The sequence below is a fragment of the Rhopalosiphum padi genome, chromosome 4, assembly GCF_020882245.1.
Source record: "Rhopalosiphum padi isolate XX-2018 chromosome 4, ASM2088224v1, whole genome shotgun sequence".
NCBI lineage: Eukaryota > Metazoa > Arthropoda > Insecta > Hemiptera > Aphididae > Rhopalosiphum > Rhopalosiphum padi.
This window is the reverse complement of record NC_083600.1, coordinates 15,016,212-15,037,785: the sequence shown is the minus strand read 5'-3', so window position 1 is coordinate 15,037,785 and position 21,574 is coordinate 15,016,212. Positions and strand designations below refer to the sequence as shown.

General features: G+C 30.0%; 4 protein-coding genes across 5 annotated transcripts in view; 1 reads left to right on the top strand and 3 right to left on the bottom strand.

The window, feature by feature from the left end:
- Positions 1-5,400, top strand: part of LOC132928413 (palmitoleoyl-protein carboxylesterase NOTUM) — a 30,814-nt gene extending 25,414 nt beyond the window's left edge. For both annotated transcript variants that reach the window (XM_060993058.1, XM_060993059.1), the window contains exons 8-12: positions 59-339; positions 817-952; positions 1,247-1,587; positions 2,219-2,344; positions 4,020-5,400. In XM_060993058.1, coding sequence (XP_060849041.1) covers positions 59-339; positions 817-952; positions 1,247-1,587; positions 2,219-2,344; positions 4,020-4,165 — 1,030 coding nt within the window. In that variant the 3' untranslated portion in view covers positions 4,166-5,400. The remainder of the gene's footprint in view (positions 1-58; positions 340-816; positions 953-1,246; positions 1,588-2,218; positions 2,345-4,019) is intronic.
- A 221-nt stretch (positions 5,401-5,621) lies between these two features.
- LOC132928414 (B9 domain-containing protein 1-like) lies at positions 5,622-8,027 on the bottom strand. Its single transcript, XM_060993060.1, has 5 exons — positions 7,027-8,027; positions 6,841-6,952; positions 6,329-6,437; positions 6,100-6,218; positions 5,622-5,953 (listed from the first exon to the last, which is right to left on the bottom strand). The coding sequence occupies exons 1-5, from the start codon at positions 7,165-7,167 to the stop codon at positions 5,856-5,858; spliced, it is 579 nt and encodes a 192-aa protein (XP_060849043.1). The 5' UTR covers positions 7,168-8,027; the 3' UTR covers positions 5,622-5,855.
- A 141-nt stretch (positions 8,028-8,168) lies between these two features.
- On the bottom strand, positions 8,169-12,455 carry LOC132928412 (cyclin-K). Its single transcript, XM_060993057.1, has 7 exons — positions 12,078-12,455; positions 11,200-11,331; positions 11,018-11,123; positions 10,876-10,933; positions 10,495-10,667; positions 9,512-9,667; positions 8,169-9,404 (listed from the first exon to the last, which is right to left on the bottom strand). Exons 1-7 carry the CDS (start codon positions 12,294-12,296, stop codon positions 8,458-8,460), a joined length of 1,791 nt encoding a protein of 596 aa, XP_060849040.1. The 5' UTR covers positions 12,297-12,455; the 3' UTR covers positions 8,169-8,457.
- Positions 12,456-14,989: 2,534 nt separating this feature from the next.
- LOC132930486 (uncharacterized) lies at positions 14,990-17,022 on the bottom strand. Its single transcript, XM_060996394.1, has 4 exons — positions 16,570-17,022; positions 15,733-15,975; positions 15,207-15,425; positions 14,990-15,128 (listed from the first exon to the last, which is right to left on the bottom strand). The coding sequence occupies exons 1-3, from the start codon at positions 16,621-16,623 to the stop codon at positions 15,234-15,236; spliced, it is 489 nt and encodes a 162-aa protein (XP_060852377.1). The 5' UTR covers positions 16,624-17,022; the 3' UTR covers positions 14,990-15,128; positions 15,207-15,233.
- Positions 17,023-21,574: the final 4,552 nt, after the last annotated feature.

The following is a 21,574-nucleotide window of genomic DNA, read 5'->3' as shown; positions in this document are numbered from 1 at the left end:
AGAAAACACAGATATTCTTATCTTAAATTTATTAATAACAAATTATATTATTTTTTAGTGCTGGGGGTGTTGGAGTCATGTTGAATCTTGATCCCATTCAAAAGATGTTGAGACAGTATAGCGGTATGTCAGTTCACGGTATCACAGACTCCGGTTGGTTCGTAGACCAACGGCCATACCATTTTGAAGACGAAGGGGGTGCGTCGACATCGCCGATCGAAGCCGTGAAACTAGGCATCCCTTACTGGCATAGTCAGATACCATCCAGGTGCCGGAATCTCTACATCAATGAGCCTTCCAAGTGTTTTATCGGTTACAAGATTTATCCTACATTATCGGGTGAGTACTTTATAATTATTATTATATCTGCATAATATATTATACTATAATATAAACGGCAGGATATACCTCAGCAGTTCAACCTCTGTAAACAAGGAATTTCGCCTGATACACTGTATCTTCGCGTGCAGAGATTCTAATGCAAAGTTATACACTTTTACCTGTAGTGTGCATATTTACATTACCAAACTTAACACTCAAGGAAAGGGGAATCTTTAATGCAACTAAATTGTATCCATATTACATTATTCATAAGCCATTATAATTGAGTCTTCCATAGTGCGGCTAAACATTTTAATATTTTTTCGGATCATTAATTCACCATTATTTATTTTATTCCGCATTTGATCAAATCGATGTTGCCATGATTGTATACGAGGCTGCAGTATGCTCATTATTAATGGTTAATAATCTTTAGAAATTAATTATGTAATAACTAAAATAATCAACGAAAAATCGTTCGTTGTGTTGTTGCAGTCCCGTTGTTCGTATTTCAATGGCTATACGACGAGTTCCAGCTGAAAAATGACGTCGGCACACCAGTCACCAAACAGCAATGGGACTACATACACAAGATGGGCGAAGGGCTTCGAAAATCATTACTAAACGTCACGTAAGTGCCCTACGCATATATACTTACACCATGGGTTAAATATACAACATACAGTATATTTAATGTATGTTCTTACCTATTATTCGGAGCAGCAAGCGTGTACACGTTTAACAGACGAGATGTAATATGTAAAGGTGAAATCGATACACGCCAAACTTCCACGTGTGTCAGTGTCATTGTGACTTGTGGGACCTACTGCAATCGTCTGGCTGCACGTCAAATATACATAATAATATTATACGTGTTATATATATGTATAAGTACGTTTTTACTATTGTGCTCGTGTATACACAGGTCGGTGTTCGCCCCGTCATGTGTTTCGCATACGGTGCTCACGAAGAAATATTGGAAGAACATCAAGATCGACTCGGTGTCCCTCCCTACGGCGTTGCACTGTTGGCAAATCGAAACGAGGTTCGCAAAGATTAACGGAAACGGCAACAACAATAACAACAATAACAACAATAACTACAGCAACAAGTCTAGACCGGGCCGTGCGAACGGCAACGGCAACCGCAACAGCGGTACGGGAGGCCATAACAAGAGACTGACGAAAATAGATAGGCAGACGGCAGCAGATAATACTACCAAGAGGAAACAGAATAAAATGCACCGCAACGATCATCGATCTGGAGGTACATATATTAAACAAATATATAACATAAAATATAATACGTACTTACGTAAAAAAATTCGTTAGGTAATATATTATCTAATTTTTATAATATTATAAAAATGAAATGGGCGAAATAGGTGGGAGAGAGTTGTAGGACCTATAGTTTGTAAATATCGTATTGAAAAGCTCAAACCAAACTGATTTGAAATATTATTAATACTGGAAATGGCATAGGTAGGTACTGCAAGTATATGATGTATAAGAATAATCATTGAGTAATTGACACGTACCTACCCAAGCCCATGTGCAGGATTTCATAATAGGGGGAGGGGAGAATTTTGAGGAAAAATGTATAAAATAGATAAATTAGTAAATAGTATTATATATTTATATTCATTATTAATTTTATTACTATATTAATTATTTATAGAAAATAGTATTGATAATATATATTATGTTATGCATTATTACAAATAAGATTATAAAATATTTAATATAAATATAAAATCGATCAAAAATGAAAAGCACAATTTATATTTTTACGGTAATGGAGAGAAGGGGTTGAAATCCTACCTACTGCATTCACATATGTACATTATAACACGACTATTAACGTGATACTAATACTATAATTTGTTATACCTACGTAGCAATGGTTCATAGAAAACGCAGACGTCACCACAAAAACCATGGTGGCTGCAGGCACCAACACATACAGAGCTGCACTTGGCCGCAATGCAACAACTCATGTCCGAAACTTCAAAATCCAGCAACGGGTAAGATCATTAAATTAATCTGATATAAAATATAATAATATAAATTATAACTATAGTCTATAAAACTACGATTTAACCTTTCAAGGCAGTTAACTTTTTTAAATACGTCATCAAAGAAAAACTCAAACCAAAACCTAAATTAATAAACAATAGATATCGCTTTAACTACATTAATATTTAATATTACCTATATTTATTTAGTACGAAATAATTTAACACAAGGCTATTGATATCGAACAAGTTAAATTTTTAACACTAATATATATTAGGTACATGCTTATAGTTGTACCTAACTGTAACCGTTGATTGAAGACAATTTAACTTAATCTATCAGTATTTATGATTAAAGGTATAATTTATGTCACAAAAACAAATTTATATCTAAGACTTAATACATCAAAAATAGACGTATTACAGTTGAGTCATCTGTTCCTATGGGCCCAAATCTACACTTAATTCAGACCAAAAAAAAACCTATGATTACATTTAAAAAAATAGTACCTTCCTAAGAAGCCTAATTTTATTTTTAACATTTTCCTTCGCGTTTTCCAAAAGTAAACAGTACACAGTTTACAATTAATATAAAAAAACTAATTATGTTGGGTTGCATAAACAATCACTAAATTGTTATTCAATCAATAGTGAGTAAGACAATGGTACCTTAAACATGATTTTAGTGGCCTGTGGGCTGTGATTAGTCCATGAAATGTTACTAGACTGTTAAATTAATTAATTTTTCATGCAATCAAGCATTTAAATATTAAATGCTAAAAATTAATACCTATAATTATTAATAACAATTTAAATACATATATAGGTATTTTATTGCGATTTAATTTTTCTTATTCATCACCATCATCATTATTATTGTTATTATTATTATTATACACTACCCAGTACCATATACTATTGACTAATATTTCAATATTTGTATAGGTACAAATACTACAAATAATCCTTTAATCTTGCGGCTTACGCTATGGCTGCTTGTATCATTTTGTTAGTAATAAATTATATAGATACAATAAAAAAAATCAATATCAACTAGCTATTTCATCGAACGGAATTCAGTCATAAATATAATTCCAAGTCTTCGACTGAAAATCACGATATATTAGTTTTGTATTTTGTTGATTATTCAACTTTATTCATAAAAAATATTTTTTAATAGATTTTTAATTTTTTTAAGGCAATACTTGGACAAAATTATTTGTCAAATCTAAAAATATTTATCTCTATCTATAGGCAATTTAAAGGAAAAATGAACAAATTTGAATAAGCACCTAACATTGAAAAAATTATAGATTTGTTTAGTTTTACTATTTTGCAATACCGCAACTAGCGGGGGTGTTGGGGATGCCAAAGAAGGCTTATCATTTCATGAGAGGAGTCCCAAGACTGACACTAAATTATATTAATATATACATTTTGCCTGCACTTAGTCCCCCTGATCACTAGTTGCGACACTGCTGTTTAATCGATAGACAGATTTATTTAAACTAAATGCCTATATAACTCAACTCTATATGCTTTATTCAAATTATAAAAAATATTATTTATTATATTGATAGACATTTGTGTTTTGATATCGATACAAACAAAATATTCTTCTATCTCCAATACCCGTTAGTTTTTTAATTATTCTAATCGTGCTGCAATTGTATTTTATGTACAGGTGAAGAAGTGGACTTCATCGAATTGCTGCAATCGTTCGGGGTGAATATACCAAACCTATCATCCGAACTGGGAATTGACATGGAATCACTGATCCACATGGATCAAGAAGAGCTGCTGAACCTACTCACCCAGCAGTCCAATTAAACCAGTTCGGAATTGATTATTATTATGATTTGGGATGGGAGGGGGGTTGGTAGTAGTTCGGGGGACGGGGTGTGCATTATGAGGTGGGATAAGGGATGGGTCGACGCGGGATTTTAAATATTATTATATTTATTGGGGTGTTTTGTGTCTAAATTACTGGAACGTGTCAAATTTTACCAAAAAAAAAAAAAAAAAAAAAATAGAAAATATTAACATTAACAAAACCGTTTGTACATATATATATTTTTTTTTTAATTTAGCGTACGAAAAAAACAGTCAATTCCCCCCTTTTTTATGTAAATAAGTTATTTGTACATTTTGTTAAAGGAAACCAAGCTCTAGACTAAAACGTTGAAACAGTAATTACCTGTTTTGAAAGTATATGTGTACTTGAACTTGGTTACTTATGAGTACAATTATTCCTTTTTGGGGGGTCAATATATTTTTTTCCAATACACAACTGTATACCAAACTACCTGTTCCTTAATTTTTTAAACTAGTTTAACACCTAATGTTTTAATTATTATATATACTTAATAGTAAGTCGATATGATAACGTATTTGTACATTTTATAGATGCGGTTTTTTTAAATTTTAAATAACAATTTAAACAAACCATTAAATTAGATTTAACTAGCTAGGTACCTTAAACTTACGCACGTACTTGCACACTGCAAGGTCAAGTCATATGAACCGCATTTATAGAATACCAAACATTAAACAGTTTAGTAATAAGGAATACTACTATTTTAGATTGTTAGGAACTAAAATTCCTAAACTTCTGACTTAAAATAATCCATCAAAATTAATTGAAAAAAAAGTAGTTTTTATCTGCATTTATTTATTCTTTTTATATACAGCAGTTTTTAATTATTATTATTATTATTATTATTATTAAGATAAATTATTGATTAATTTTTATAACTTATAAAATAACTATTACCAACCGAAATTATTACTTTTGTACTTATTAACAATGAGTGAACAATTTTTTATTATAAATTATGAAACAAAACCTATGTAATCATTTTAAAAAAAAAATTACTATTTATAACATTATTAATTTTTATTATGATTTATGAGTGAGTGTATTGTATTGTACAATGTACATACAAATGTAAGTGGTGAGCATACATGTGATTGCACAACATGACTTAAAATAAAATAATTTACATACAAATTTTATGATATAATATACAAATACAACATAAAATAAAGTATTCTTAAAGCCTTGATAGTGTTTTATCATTTTTCATACACTGGCGTGTATTTGATGAAAATTGGAAAAAAAAGTCCCAGAAAAGTCAATATCACTAAATTATGTATATAACTATAATTTATTGTAGTTAATTAACCATTATACAAATATTAATATACTAATGAATACATACAATTAAAAATAATGTAATCACACTTTTTTTCTTTATATTATGAAAAAATCTATACAAAGATTAGGTTTATTTTCTATAATAGTATTTAATGACAATTTTGATTCATTCACAGAAATTTACATTTTTTTTTTTTTTTTTTAAATCCAAATAATTAACTATCATTCAGTCATATTATTTGTTCGGTAAGCTCCAACTATAGTGATTGTATGAACATACTATGAGGAAAATTAAAATATTGATAGTACTTTTTTTCAGTGATTGGGGCTTTTTTTTCACAGACTGTCATTGATAGCAGATGTTTAACTGTTATTATCGTTCTCAAATCCATAATGATGAAAGTCTTTGAACACAACATTAAATTGTATCCAAACACATCCTTGACTTCTAACTCTAGTCACTAAACAAAAAATATTAAATAGCTTAAAAATGTTTCCGTTTTAATAAGTTAATAAGAAAGAAAACAATCTATTTATTTATGAAAAAGAAGGATTTGTGAAAACTCAATGATAACAATTATTGTAGAACTCGACATCAATATTATACCTTCCCTGCCATCACCCCTGGCTAATAACCGTGCGTCCACGTACTCTGGTCTTTTGCCAGTCAACCATGAAGTCAGTTTTTGTAATGTCGAACTCGATTCAGGTACAAACGTAATCATCCTGTAAATTATAATAATTATTGTCCATTTAAAATGTTAAAACAATATTTCAATGCTGACAGTAAAATACGGTTTACTATTAGGCAGTCAAGACTCAAATCAAACACTTACTCTTCAGAAGATTGTCCATTAACAACTGGTAGGTGACACACTCCATAGCCTCTCACAACATCATTCCCAAAAGTGTCCAATCCATAAACACTAATGATTAGTTGTGGCCCTAAAAACGAGAAAAATAAGTCATAATTCAAAATCATACAAAAGTAAGTTGATCATAATATTGTCAAATCCAAATAAGTAGAATACATATAATAAATATGTTGTACATTTTGTTTATAACTGATCCTAAGCCAAATATTCTAGTCAAACATTTTCTGAGTTAACTATTATAATATAATATACAGTAAAAGCCCATCATACTAGATATGCCAAGTGACGGTGACATTGGTGTTTCAGTGTTTGAATTTATGCCTTCAGCGTTACATTCTAAACAAATGGATTTTAATCCAGTGCAGTTGCGTGGTGCTGTTGTGATTGTTGTGAATCACATTAAAACGTTTATGGTGCCCATGAAAGAGAAAAAAACAGATCTAATTTAGGAGTCGCCTGCTCGTAACACGTACACCCGTGAGGATTGGTACTCTTGAAAGAAACGTCTAATGGAAAATTCCAGACGACCTGTTGCCTTTCGTCTTGGCTCTTTTGAGCGATTTGGGATATGCCTTCTTCGATACCCTGTTTTATGGCAAAACACACGAATAAGATACAAAAAATGTCACCTCCGAAATGGAAGAATGTGGAAAACTTACAGTGACGATTTCCCAATCAGGTCCGTAGACGAATGCGTATTTGCAATACATATTGTCGTAGTTTGAAAAGTGGCCTTTCTCGATCTGACCGACGACAGAGACCAAAAACACGCCGCCCGACGTACTATCGTTACCCGACATTTCAAGTTTTAATATTAAACGAGATTTCCAATAAAAATACGAAATTCAAGACAAGAATATTGAGGATTTGGAGTTCCAATTACCAGGCAATATTATTATAGTTATTACATTCGAATATCCGATTTGATATGGCATCAGTGAGCGGATGATATTATCACGATTATCAGTAATCGTGTTTTAGAGGTGTGACCAACTGAACGGCAAGATCTTTGAAGACTGCAGATCTTCCCGCGGCATTCAAACGCGTTCGTCATATTATGTCAGTATTATATTTTTACCATAATTATGAAAAAAAAATCTGTCATTTGTGTCCTGTCCTAATGCGAAAAATATTAATAGTCTATTAATAATTTCATTACTTCATATATTGCATAAGGAAAGAAATCACGCGAAAAAACTACACCGTTCAACGAAATTAAAAACATATCTGCCACAACAATAATTGTGGTTCAACCCAATTTGTCATCCGATCTTCGCGTCTGAACTCCTACGATCAGTACTAACAGTTAGATTGCAATAGGAGTCCTATTATAGGACACGAAAAATGTGTAACTACTGAAAAAGGGCGTACCCGAACACTTAATTACCATGAAATAATTTGAAATGTTTGATTAAACAATCAGCTATCAAGCACTCACTATTCTGATAAAGTCCTAAAAATATTCAATCCATAATTATCATACATAGAAGATTAATACTCAGAATTCAATGAAACGTACGCAATATATTTTCAACTGTATTCAATATTAAAATTCATTACATCACATTCATACTCTACCACCATCAACACGGTTATTAATTATGTAAAATATAATTAATTGTACGTCTATAAACGCAAATGCCTAACTGTAGCATGTAAGATACTTTCAGACTGGTAATAACATTAATAAAGGACGATTTTCCCAATGAGCTTGATTAAAGACAAATATTTCTCTAATCGTGCTCATAAATTACCATTTAACACATATATTATATATAAAAACTGTATAAGAACACAAACATTATAAAAACACCAGTTGTAACTGTATTAAAAATTTATGTAAATTTAACCTATTTACAAAATTTATAATTATAGAATTAAGTCACTTACATTTCAGTCATTAACTAAAACAGAAGTATCCTATAATAGTGAGAGAAAAGTTGACAGATATATTATTAGATATAATATATCTAAATTCCAAAAATCAAAGCACATGCGTTACAGAATACATCTGAAATCTTAAAAATATTTGTCTATGTTAAGTGCTAAATTACCTTTAACTGTACATATACATATATAAAAGAGCAACACTATCGTCTTTGATATGGATGATGCCGAACTTGTCTGTTTTGATATTGTGGTGGAGGAGGTGGAGGTCGATTAGTTCTGGTATTAAAACCACGTTTATTTGGCGTATTTCCCCTGAACTGTAAATAAGCTGGATCTGAATAATGTTGACTCCCACCGTCGACATAATGCTGACCACTTTCACTGCTATAATGTGGACCACCATCAACAAAATGTTGAGATCCATTACCATAGCTACCACCAACAAAGGCACCATCTCGATTGAATGCACGACTGTCGTTGTATTTTTGTCTGTTTTCTTCGTATGTATCTTGCATATCAAATTCGCCAAACGGCTGTGGTGGTGGCTGTGTCATGTTTTCTCTTTGATTATAATTATCACCATAAGGCTGTCTTGGAGGAACAGAATCGCCAATGAACTGAATAGAACCCATTGTTTCATGTGGGCGATATTGCCCAGGCACTGAAGATATCATATTTGGAGGTTGAGAAAACATAGAGTTTGCGAATGATTGTGCTGGATTTTGAAGTGGTGGATAAGGATACATGGGGGGGAAACCAGCGGGTGGTATTGGTGGTGGTGGTTGCATGGGTGGTGGTGGCAATTGAGTAACACCTGGCGGCATTAACATTTGGTTTGGTGCTGGTGGAGGGGGTGGTAATGATGGAGGAGGTGGTGGTGGTGGCATTGTAGGCAGTGGTGGTCTTGTTGATGGAAGTGGGGGAGGTCGTTTTAGGGGCGGCTGTTGTAATAATAATTTTGGTGGTGTAGGAGGTGGTGGTAAAAATGGTTTTTGAGCATTTTGAGGTTTTTGTGGAACATTAGAAATTGACGGTTTAATTCCTGGTGGCATGGGTAATAATTGCTTGGCCGGTGAAGTATTTGGAGTACTTATCAATTTCACATTTTTCGTTATAGCTGCTTGCATTGCTTGTTCAGGTGTAAGCACTACAATAAAAACAATGATACAAATAATACACAAACACTATAGATCTAAAATAATCCATTTAAAGCGTTTTACACAAAATAATAAAAATATATAAACAAAAACTCACTGTATTTAGCAGCCATTTTTTGCAATAATAGTTTCTGATAAATGGATTGAGGAGGTACAACTTTCTTTGGAACAATAAATTTTTCTTGGCATGGAGGTGATGGTGGTGCATTTTTGTCTGGTGTTGAATAAAGATCTAGAACTTGATGACAAATATCTAAAAAATATAAAATTATAAGTTAACTAATAAATTATACATGATATATTGCAAAAATTCTCACAATTGATGACAATACAAAATTGATGCTGATAAATTTTTACAAAAAGGCAAGATTTGATTTTTCTGCTCCTATATCAATCGTTATTTTAAAAATTCAGCTTCATCAAAAAGAGCAGTTAATGCCACTAAAGGCTTGCCACCAGTCTTAAGACTATAGGTTCTAAATTATTATCGTATAAAATGTTTATATTATTTTCAATAAATACATTTTATGTATTTAATATAGACTACTAATTCTAAAAAAAAGAAAGATGGATCACAATTCTCCACAATTGGGGTTCAAAAATAAGGGTAAATAATTTATCATCATTATATTCTACTTAAAAGTAATAGTTCAACATTATTTTTATAAAAGTAGGGTTATTTACAAATAATAAACTAGTAATGAACTAAACAAAGATCATTCAGACTTAATTCAAATAAAAATAGAAAAAATTATATTAACCTAAAAACCATATGAAAAAAAAACTTGAAATTAAATGCACAAACTATCATAAATAAAGCATAACAACCTAGGACGATTTTAATTTTAATTGATGAATTTATAATGCACATGATTATTATTTAATTTTATTATACTTAAAAAGACTGTTTACAAAAATAATGCAAGCTCTAAAATATGATAAACAAAATTAATTTTTTTGATTTTATTTCTAAAACCATATGCATTTAACTTCTTAAAAACATTATACTCAAAATTAAAATTGATTTTATTGTACTCTGACTATTTCAATTTTTTTTTTTAGTGATATAATGTAACAAACCTTCAAGCAAATCCATATTCATTCCTTGGACAAACATATCCCACCAACGTAAATGATTTGGCGTACGACCCTGCCAATCATTGAGTTCAAATTTACTCAGTTTACATGCTAGATATATTAATGAAACTGCTATAATCTCTGGTTCCCACTGAAGACAAAGTGTTGTACATAAGCTGTAATATACAATACTTATTTTAGAAACAAATTTAATTAACTGATTAAGATCAGAGATAGACTGTAATTTTTTTTTGTACTATTTAGTGAAAATATTTTTTTTATAAAAATCATTAATTTGTTTTACAATCAAATTACAAATTATTTTTACATTAAAAATATATGCCATATTCAGTCTATCCCTGAAGTCAAATAGATAGTTTTTACCTATCATTTACAAATGTCCAAGCCATTTGAACCATTTTAGTTAGTTTAGTCTTATCGCCTGTTAAATAAAAAATCAAAACGATATTAAAACTATATTAAAACTATAAATGAAAAAAAAAAAATAATAATAAATATTTCCTACCTTTTAAACATTTAGCATACTTCAATAAAAACTGATATGGATGATCAACTTGTAGATCAAATTTAATTGTTTGCAACAATATACGTTCAAGTACCATTACTTCTTCCTAAAATATTTGAATATTTATTGACAACCAATAAAGTGGTACAAAATACAATATTTATTTAAATAAATAAATTAACCTTGGGATCTAATCCAAGGGTTTCATATTTGTCCTCAGGTAATATTGCTTTAGCCAACTTTATTATGTCTTTACATTTCTTTGGTGTTTCTTCTACTTTGCCCGCAAGAAAAAGACAACAGCAAGCAGTAAGCTGAAATAAAATATGGCACATAATATAGCTCAATTGTATAAGTATTATACTAAATGACAAAAAAATTCTTTAAAACTATGAAAAATAAGACATACTAAAAAGTAATTGATTGTAACACATTGCAGTATACTTTCATTTAATCAATAGTATTATCTCAAGAATTCATAATTTAATAATAAAAATTAGTGCAAACAAATATATGTTAAATAGTGTTCATTAATTGGCATGTATTATATTAAGTTAATAATTAGTGTTATTCAAATGCAACAGTGATAACCTAAAAGAAATTATTCTACGGGTAATGGGAAAAAATTTAAAAACAAACAATGTATGGATACCAATGTAACACATGGTGGTTTACAAAAGCTTTGATAAAAGCATGTACTTAATACACTTTAAGCACTTCAATGTCTTATTTTTTATACTTTTAATCAATTTATCTAAATGTTACATTCTTTACAAATACTGCAACATAATAGTGTAAATCACATCCTCAGTACCAGGACGGCAACAAAATACAGCCGGATATAATTTACCACCATCGCAGCAATGTATGTGGGAGATATTATCGAAGAGAATTGCATTGCACTACATTGATCGTCTTCCTAGTAACAGATAGTGTTGCCGAAACAAATACTATTTACAATCCCCAAAACAATAATCTTTAAAAGTTCTAATCTATTATTTTGACAGCTGAAATATCAATAAAACAGAAAGGTTGATAGATTTACTCAAACATTACTTACATATCTAGGAAATGTTTTGAATGAATGATACATGTAAAAACGATGAAAGTAAACAACACCAGTGGCCATCGTATTGTAGCCCAAGTCCATCTTCGTGCCAGCGTCTATGATGAACCTTGCTCCTTCTTGGCGGTACCTGGACTCCCTCTCATGCGGTATGCCGTCTTGAGCAGAGGCGGTCCGATGGAGCTCGTCCTTGTCAAAATACCAAAAGGCCATTGTCGTTGTATTCAGCGGGTCTGCAAGACATAAATTGTCGATATGCGGTTGTTTACACTACAGATGTGGAACACCGAAAATCAAAAACTTGAGTACAAGTCACAAGTCACCAGACGTACATACCTCGATAGACAAGACGACAGTGCAAAAACCTAAAAAGCGGTTTATATCTCTACAAAATAAACGTTGTTTATCAATGTCATGGAATAGAAATATCATTTGATCCAAAAATGGAATAAACGCGTTTGATTACTTTATCGTCGACCGCCAAGTGTATTTCATTTAAATTTCAACATTTTTGTTTGTTTAACGCACATTATGAATTGTAGTATATTATTATTGATTGATATTCGTTTTTTTGTATAGGTGCACCACGCAAATATACATACTTATCAATAGACGATGTTATTTTTTCAACCGGAAGTCAGTATATATACATAGTACAGTATATATCTATTACCTATTGCATATTATATTTTATGTAGGTATTATTTGTAATCATAAACATATAGTGATGCAAAATCAAAAAAAATGCATCAAACAAACAGATATTCGATCTAAAAACTGTGAACATATTTCACCATGTTTATTAGTTATGATAGTAAAACTTATAGGTAATACTTATTACATATTATAATTATAGTTGACTGTTGGCTAATCAAATTGTCATACAAATAAATTGCTAGGATAGATTTAGCAGTGTAGAACATATACCAGAAATTTATTGTGAAATAGAAATTTTATCGAGCAATAAGATATAAAAAAAATCCTGTTATGTGGAAGCTTGTGGCTCCCTGAGGGTTTCTATAAATGGTTAAAAACTGACTCAACATAATCTTGTTATACATTTAATCATTTTGAATGTTATTTTTATTTTATTTTCATTAATATTAGATAAGTACCCATATTTTATTATTTATTTATTAACGGTTATTGAGTAAATTGACTATACTTATTAATGCAAGTATACCTAATGTCAACAGTTTTAACTTTTATAACATTGTTATTATTTTGTACATTGCGTACATGTGATAGTTATAAAAGTTTTTGGTATTTAAATTGAAAATGTTGAGGTTTTGTATAAAAAAAAATATGTGATACATTTTAGCGATTTAGAATAATTATTAAGCGAAAAAATCAAAAGGAATTTTCAATATTGTAATTTTATTAGTTATAAAACTAATGTAACAATACATTATTGATCAAAGCAACTAAAATTTTTAAATTCTATTTAAATAGAAGATTTTAGCCCCCTTCTCTCTTACTATAATAATTTACCAGATTTAAAACTGAGTTGAGTTCTGAGATTTTCCTAATTTTGTCTTAAGGATAAGGACTTAAATAACTAAATTTTCTGTCTGTATGCCATAAGGACAAAAATGCTACTTAAAACTATCATCAGTATAAATATTAGAGAAAATATTGTGCTCTAAAGTATATAATTTAATACATAACTATGTAATATTATATTATATATATTTTGTTATAGAATGATAGATGATAAATGGAAGTGAGTATTATCAATATTTATACTATATTTTAATTACTTATATTACTTAGAAAGATCAAGTGAAGAAGTCAGTTTGAAAATAGCAAGTTGTTACTTCCTAGTTCCTATGTCCTGACAATTGCACATTAGTACAGTGTACTATTAACTGAATATTTTTCACTTTATCGTCTACAACTATATTATAGAAACTTGATAAACTATATATCTATAATGTAACAGGCACTGAATAATTAAAAACGACATTTTATAATGTATTTATAGTATTATTACTAACATATCCATGTTCTCAACTCAGTAACTTTTCAGGCATATCTGGGTCTTAATATATTAATATCTATAGTTTATTGGTAGGTACTAAATTCTGTTGTTAGATATGTTGTATGCATACATGTAAACTATGAAATAAAAAATTGGTAAAAAAAATAAATCTGACAAGTATTACAGTTTAATCATATTATAGTGTGTACTAAACAAATTAGATATACCAAAAATTTAAGTATACAATAGTTTTAATTTATTGAAGTCAAACAAACATTGAAAAGTATCAATACAAAACAAAAGTTCAATGAGTACTAAAAAAAAAAAACTACAGTGGGTCTTAAATATATAAAATTTAAAATTATTTGCCAAACAAAAAAAAAAAAAAAATAATAAAAAAATTAGAAACAATAAAAATAAATCTAATTATATCACTACGCAGTCTCACTCGTGTATATAAAAATGCTAGATTATTGATAAATCTTCACAATTGCTAAGCATTTAGGTATTGTTTTCCAATTGCAGTAATATAAATAGTTAAAAAAAAAAAAAAAATTATAACAAAATGAGATCTAATACGGTAAATACAGCCTTTTAAATCAATACTTAAAAAAAATGTGTTTAGAAATCTAACATAAACTTATTTATTTGCTGTAATTTTTTTTCTGTCTTGTATTTAACTTAATTTAAAAAAAAAATGTACATAATGTATAGATATTAAATTAAATCAATGTAAGTAAAAATAAATATTATAAAATATAAAACACAAAACTATAAGTCTTGGAAAACAGGTAACTTTTAACTCTACCACTATTAAAAAGGACCCAATACTATAAGCGATGCTTATGAAAAACATTAAATATTGTTTTAATACTACAATTACTATTATTTTTATAATTATTATAATTATTATTATTATTATTATTAAAATTATTAATATAATTATTATTATTAGTATTATTATTATAAAGATAGCACAGACAAGCATCAAGATAGGTACTTTTAGACTGATTTTCCATGAAGACTATTATATGTCACGAGGAGACGTTTAGCAGCACTGAGAACTGTAATGAAAATAAAAATATCATTAATACACAATACAATGTGATTAAATAATGTGTGTGTGTGATTAAAGAGCTTACTTGTAGTGATGCAAAAGATATTAATTGCTATTTATCCATATCAGATTCTTGACCAGCAGAGAAAGTGCCTTTGCCTAAGCATCTTTCGATAACCGAGATGCATTCTTTGGACATAATATAAGGACGTAAACGTGGAGAAGCAAAAATAAATTTGCGGCATTCATTGTTTGCAATGATAACAAGTACCTCACTATTGGGAGCACTTGACAATTCATAAGCCTATTTTAAAAATTATTAATAGTTTTAGTCAGAAAAAAGTATACAACATTCTATATTATAGTTTAAATCAAATAAATTTTTTCTTTTTAAATATCAATCTAATATCTACGAAGATACAGCGTTATTTAAAATCATTGAAGATATTATGTCTACCGAGTTAAATACATAAATCTAAAACGTATAATATTATAGTAAGTATTAACATTCTTTAGATAGTTTATTTGTCAACATACCAAATCAATTTTTTACATGAAGTCAAATAAACCATAAAATAATTAATAAATATACAGATTATACAAAAACTTACATTGTCTTCAACCAAATCAATATAGCGTTCAAATTCTGTAGAAACAAAATCATTTGCAACTGTGCAGTCTAGAGCAGGACGGTATAGCGGTGGACGATTAAACATCATCGAGGTGAAACGACAAAGTTCAGTAGTCACAATAAATTGTTCAAGCTTGTGTGTGCCAAGTAGTGTTGTACCTTCTGCGTGTGAGAACATCATTAATACGACATCCATACAATGATCTGCAGAGAGGTTCCACACCTATACATCAAAATAATGTATCAGAATAAAAAACAAAAACAAACTTTAGTAAGATATTGTTAGTTATTATAAATTAAATAATGAAAAATAATGAAATAAATGAAACAATCGATTTTCCAGTATTAAATTGCTACTACGGTGTAAACTACCCCTTTCTCATCTATCATAATATGTGAACTATGTATGTTACCACATTGGCCATTTTGATTATGAAACATTTACAGCGATAGGTATTAACAATGTAACACAGAAGTTAATAGTTGATTAGACGAACAAATGTATTTAATTTATTTTTACTATTTTATAACTAAAAACTTTCGTTTATCATTCTTATGGCTGTCAGTTTGTTGAAAATTATAATCAATAATTTATATTGAATATGATAATATATTAAAAGTTTTATGATGGGGCAGATATCCAGGATGTCTAGAAGTTTTGAAGCATAATAAACGAAATTCCATTGTGGCGCCTATCTACCTGTTACAGAGCGAGAGGGTACGTTACAATATGATAGGGGTAGTTAAAAGCGGCGGGTCAAGTTGGACACATACATACATGCGATAAGCCGATGAGATCATTTTTCTTTCAATTTACCTTTTTGAACAGTTCGTCCTTGTTTACAGTTTCCGATATGGTTTTCAGCTTCATTTCAACGGTCCAAACACAGCGAACATAAGCCGCAGAATCCGTACGCGGTGTGTGAGTGTGTGCGACGAATGACGATAAATATGTTTTTTATTCCGTTATTATTATTGGCACTTAACGAGTATAAACTTTTCGTCGCTATGGACCCCCGAAGAGCGGCGCTGCTGTTGCACGGTAACTGGCTCTGGCCCTCTGGGCGCTCTGGCTGGCTGCGGCGGCGACAGACAGCGGTGACTGGTGAGCGGCGGTGGCGGTAGCGATACTCGTAAACAATTCGATTTTTGAAACTCTCGCTCACTCACCGGTAGCACAGCTATAGATATATATAGTGTAAGGGGTTGGTGGCGAACGGGGTGGTCGTCGCCCTCCACTGATCGTCCACCCCTTAGCATGGCGGAGACTTTGGGTCGCGGCGGCCGGCAGTCGCAGTGCCGCCGATTTGAACGGCCCGAAAATGTGCGGCCGCCTACTAGATTATTATTGTCGTTATTTTTACGGGCATCACGGGTGCCGGTCAACATTTTAACCGAAATAGCGAAATCGTTGCCTCTACCGCCGCGTTCAAAAGGAAAAGAATTGTGGAGATGTGGACCAACAGGATGGTGTTTAAAGGACTTGTTCACAGTTTGCAGTTGAGGCCGGTTAAATGCGAATTATTTGTGGCGGTGAAAGAGGGTGGGATTTGCTTGGAAAAATGTCACCGACAAGGCGACAACAATTTACAGGACCTGCGCATCCGTGAGATGTCTACTTGTGTACTTGAGATGTGTACCTGACTATATAGCCCCGCACAAACCTGCTGTCGCTGTGCTCTTTAGACATAATAATATTAATATATATATTATGGACGTACATGTATGCTACAGACTTTTATGTGTTCGCTGTAGGCAATCGCAATCTCATGGAGCACCCGATCGTTTTAATCGGATAAAAACACATTTAATGTATTACCTACTATACATTTACTCCTACGGTTACGTTTCTAGGTATATTTATTAGAAATTTCCTGACGACACTACAATATGTATATTAATATTATATTAGGGATAAGGATAACTATGAAAAATTATGTTTTCAATTTTTGAGTATATAAATCAAAAGGTAATCATAATAATTATGTAGCCTTGTAAATAATATTAAAACACATAATAAGTACCTACTTTTATCGTCCAATTATTATTATTATTGAGCAGAGGAGATATATCACAATGGTTGAATCAATCATATAATAACCATGATGGACGACTTCATTTTAATTTAAGCTGCATCCTGCATATAACAAATTTGTTGGTATACCTAATCAACGTTCCTTTTTATGCTTTTCTTTAATACGGTCGTTGGATGTTGGTAGTCAAAAACCGACGTAGAATATATTTATGGACATACTAACTATTTCATTTAAAACCTATTTCTTAAAGGCGAGTCTATTGGTCTATACATACGGCAGGGATTGAAATATTACAATTAGTAAATGCAAATCAGCTTGCTGCTGCAAAAGGCCAGTCAATTTCTCTCCGATTTTTGCATTAAATCCTTTTATCCCTACGGTCCTAAAGGCGCCGAAAATGTATTGATCAGAAGCCGATTATATTATAATAAAAGCACGTCGTATGTATATGTATATACAATATACCTTCAACGAAATAACAAATTTAATTTTGTTATTCAGTTTGATTATACCTGGCTACAACCTTCCAGTCGAATTCGGCTTAAATCAATTATGTCGACGTGACAACGAATTTTCTGTATAAATTATAATTTATAATATTTATGCATATACTTACCTCTATATATAGCTGTACAACACTACAACTATTAAAACTACATATTTATAAGCTGTCAGGCAGCTTCTATCATCTTTACGGCAGAGTGCGTCCATATTATTTATGGGTATATGGGTACCTATTATAATTATATTTATCAGATACGTATATACCGAAAAACAAACGCTGATGGGGAACGAAGTTAAAAATCATAAATTATTACAAGTTAAAACTTATATAATAGGTATTTAAATAAGAAAAAAATCCCTTAACACCCACCCCCCGTTTAATAATACTGTTACGTCAACGTCGGGGATGGGTTGGAGAGTGAGAAAAACAGACCTTAACTCACCTGTACCCCAACACACCTTGAACACTTCTCCATTTTTTTCGGATAAACGTACCTGGTGCCTATATATACTATACCTGTTATATAATATAGTTATTCAATCATTTAATTGTAAGCATTAATGCATTATATAATATACTATTTATATTTTATAAGTACTATACATATGAATATGAATATATCAATATATGATAGTGTTTCAAAGTTTCGATGTTTACCAACTTTAAATTGTACGTTTTTACTTATAATATCGACGCGACGTCTAGATAATATATTTTAAATCTAAACTCTAAACATAAGTAGATTATATATTAATGTGAGACGTGAGTGTATAATATCTACGATAAAGGTAGTTTTATTTTAATAAGCTGTAATCTATCTTGAATCCGGGACATTGTTAATAAATTAATTATATGTATATTTAAAAAAAAATGGAAGGGAGACATTATTTAATATGATATATTTTAATTATTTTTATCTTCACTCTGGTCTCTGGAATTGTGATGCATGCGTGATTATTACTATATATAATTATATATATATTATTAATAATATATAGGTACATCCGTTCACGAACCGCTTTTGTGCAATATATAGGTGACTACTATACTAATTTTCCATAGGTATTATAGGTATATCGAAACGCGATATTCATGTCCACGGCATAATATAGTGTATGATAAATATTATAGAAGATAGGTATATATATATTGTCATATTAGGTATGTTATATATTATTATGTGTACAGTACTATATAGTGTACTGCGCACCTACCTATAGTGTGTTTGTCGTTTTAGTGTGGGTTTATAATACTGTGATGTAGTTATATATTACATATTATATATAGATATACGTATAATGTACCACCCGAGTGTCAATAAGAGAACAAAAACGAATAATATTGACATTTGACAGACTGCACGAACACATACAAATTATTGTCATTTATCGTATTCGTTGCATGATATAGGTAACTGCACACACACACGTATGTATATATAATATAATATATGTATATGTATGAATTATATTACCCTTTTTATTTTATTGTTTTACTTCCTATTAATACGTCGACGTTATAATATATTATAATATACTACTATAGATACGATGTGTGTAATGCACAAATATATATATATATATATATACGATTATACGAATAAAGAATATAGTGTATTATAGTATACCTATATGTAGAGGCAATGTGTGTTTAGCTTCCGCAAGTAACCTGCAGGTGCAGACTGCAGATTAATAAATATATTTTGTATTCGATTCTTCAATTCTGCGCTAAATAGAATCGACTGTATATCATAATGGTATCAGCTATACCTGCTATACATAATATATGTATATACAATATACATAAGTACCAAGTACGCAACAGTATGTTTTATGTATTTGTTTTCATCCGCCAATGCATGCACGGCTTAGTTCACGCACGGTGCACTATTTGTAACTAATGCAAATAATAATAATAATAATTGATAAACAATTCTACAATAAGTTCTGCTTTTTAGTAATAATTTATTGTTTGGTTGCTAATTTGCTATTATATAGCTAGGTTCAAAAACAGCAACGCGCATAACCGTTTAAAATTGTAACTCGGTGACCACGAGTGATTTAGTTAGTATAGGGGTACAAATACATTATGCTAAATATATTCCATAAATTTATTTAGGTAGGTAATATACTAATATATGTTTAGTATACAATATATATCAATACACATATATATATATATATATACTATATTATAGTATAATATCCTTGTCTCGAGTGGCTTTGTGTAAACTACGCTGTTCCATCGATTGGCGTCAAGGACTGTAACTGTAATAATTAAAAATATGCACAGCCACACAGGCCACAGGGGTTGATGTTTTCAATCCTTTTTTTTGTATTATTTAACAATGCTGTTTTTGCAACGTATACATGTTAATAGGTAGGTATATAAATATATTATCACGTATAAACTGTTTTTTTTTCAACACAAACTTCGACATATCAGTATGGCAGTATGTCACTCTTCCTCTTCCTGGCAATGTCAATAAAACGTAATTTAATATACACTGTACTTATACTAACAAAATATCATTTTAAACTGTGGTTCAATGGATGAATTGTGAACATAAAAGTATGCATTTTAGATTCTGAGCGGAGTGAAAATTAAACTTAGTTTGTACTTTTGAGTACAAATTTTAAAAACATAGTGTTGTTTTAAATAATCGGGAAAAACAAACAAATAAATAAAGACGAGATTAATTATACGTCAAACCGTTTTTTTATAAATTGACTTTGTTTTTTGGTTTAATTAAAAACGAATAATAGTAGATCCTTATAATGTTTACAAGTAATAAATGCATTTTCTATAATACATATATTTTTTTTAACAATTAAATAATATTATAAATACAAAGTCACAATATTGTTTTATAAACGTTTAATGTTAAAATCTTTACAACAATTATCAAAAACACGAAAATTTGGTAACTTTTTTGTACTTAGAAATTTATAAACATTTTTCTTTTTAAACCTAAGATTTAAAAAATTGAATACAAGATTCCTTATGAGATGAGTTTTTTTTATCTAAAATAAACAAAAAAAAAAGAAAATTAAAGGAAGTATATTAATTTTTTACGATTTTTCAAGTTTTATAAGATTAGATATTCACCCGTGTTATAACTAATTCTATAGTTAAACGATTTTTGATATTTTGCTGTGATTCAAAAACAAATAAATGAATATATTTGAAATATTGACTAAATGTTTGTATGAATATTTTCTATACATGATAATATTTTCAAAATGTTTTGATTTTTTTTCAGTTATTCTCTTGACTCTTTT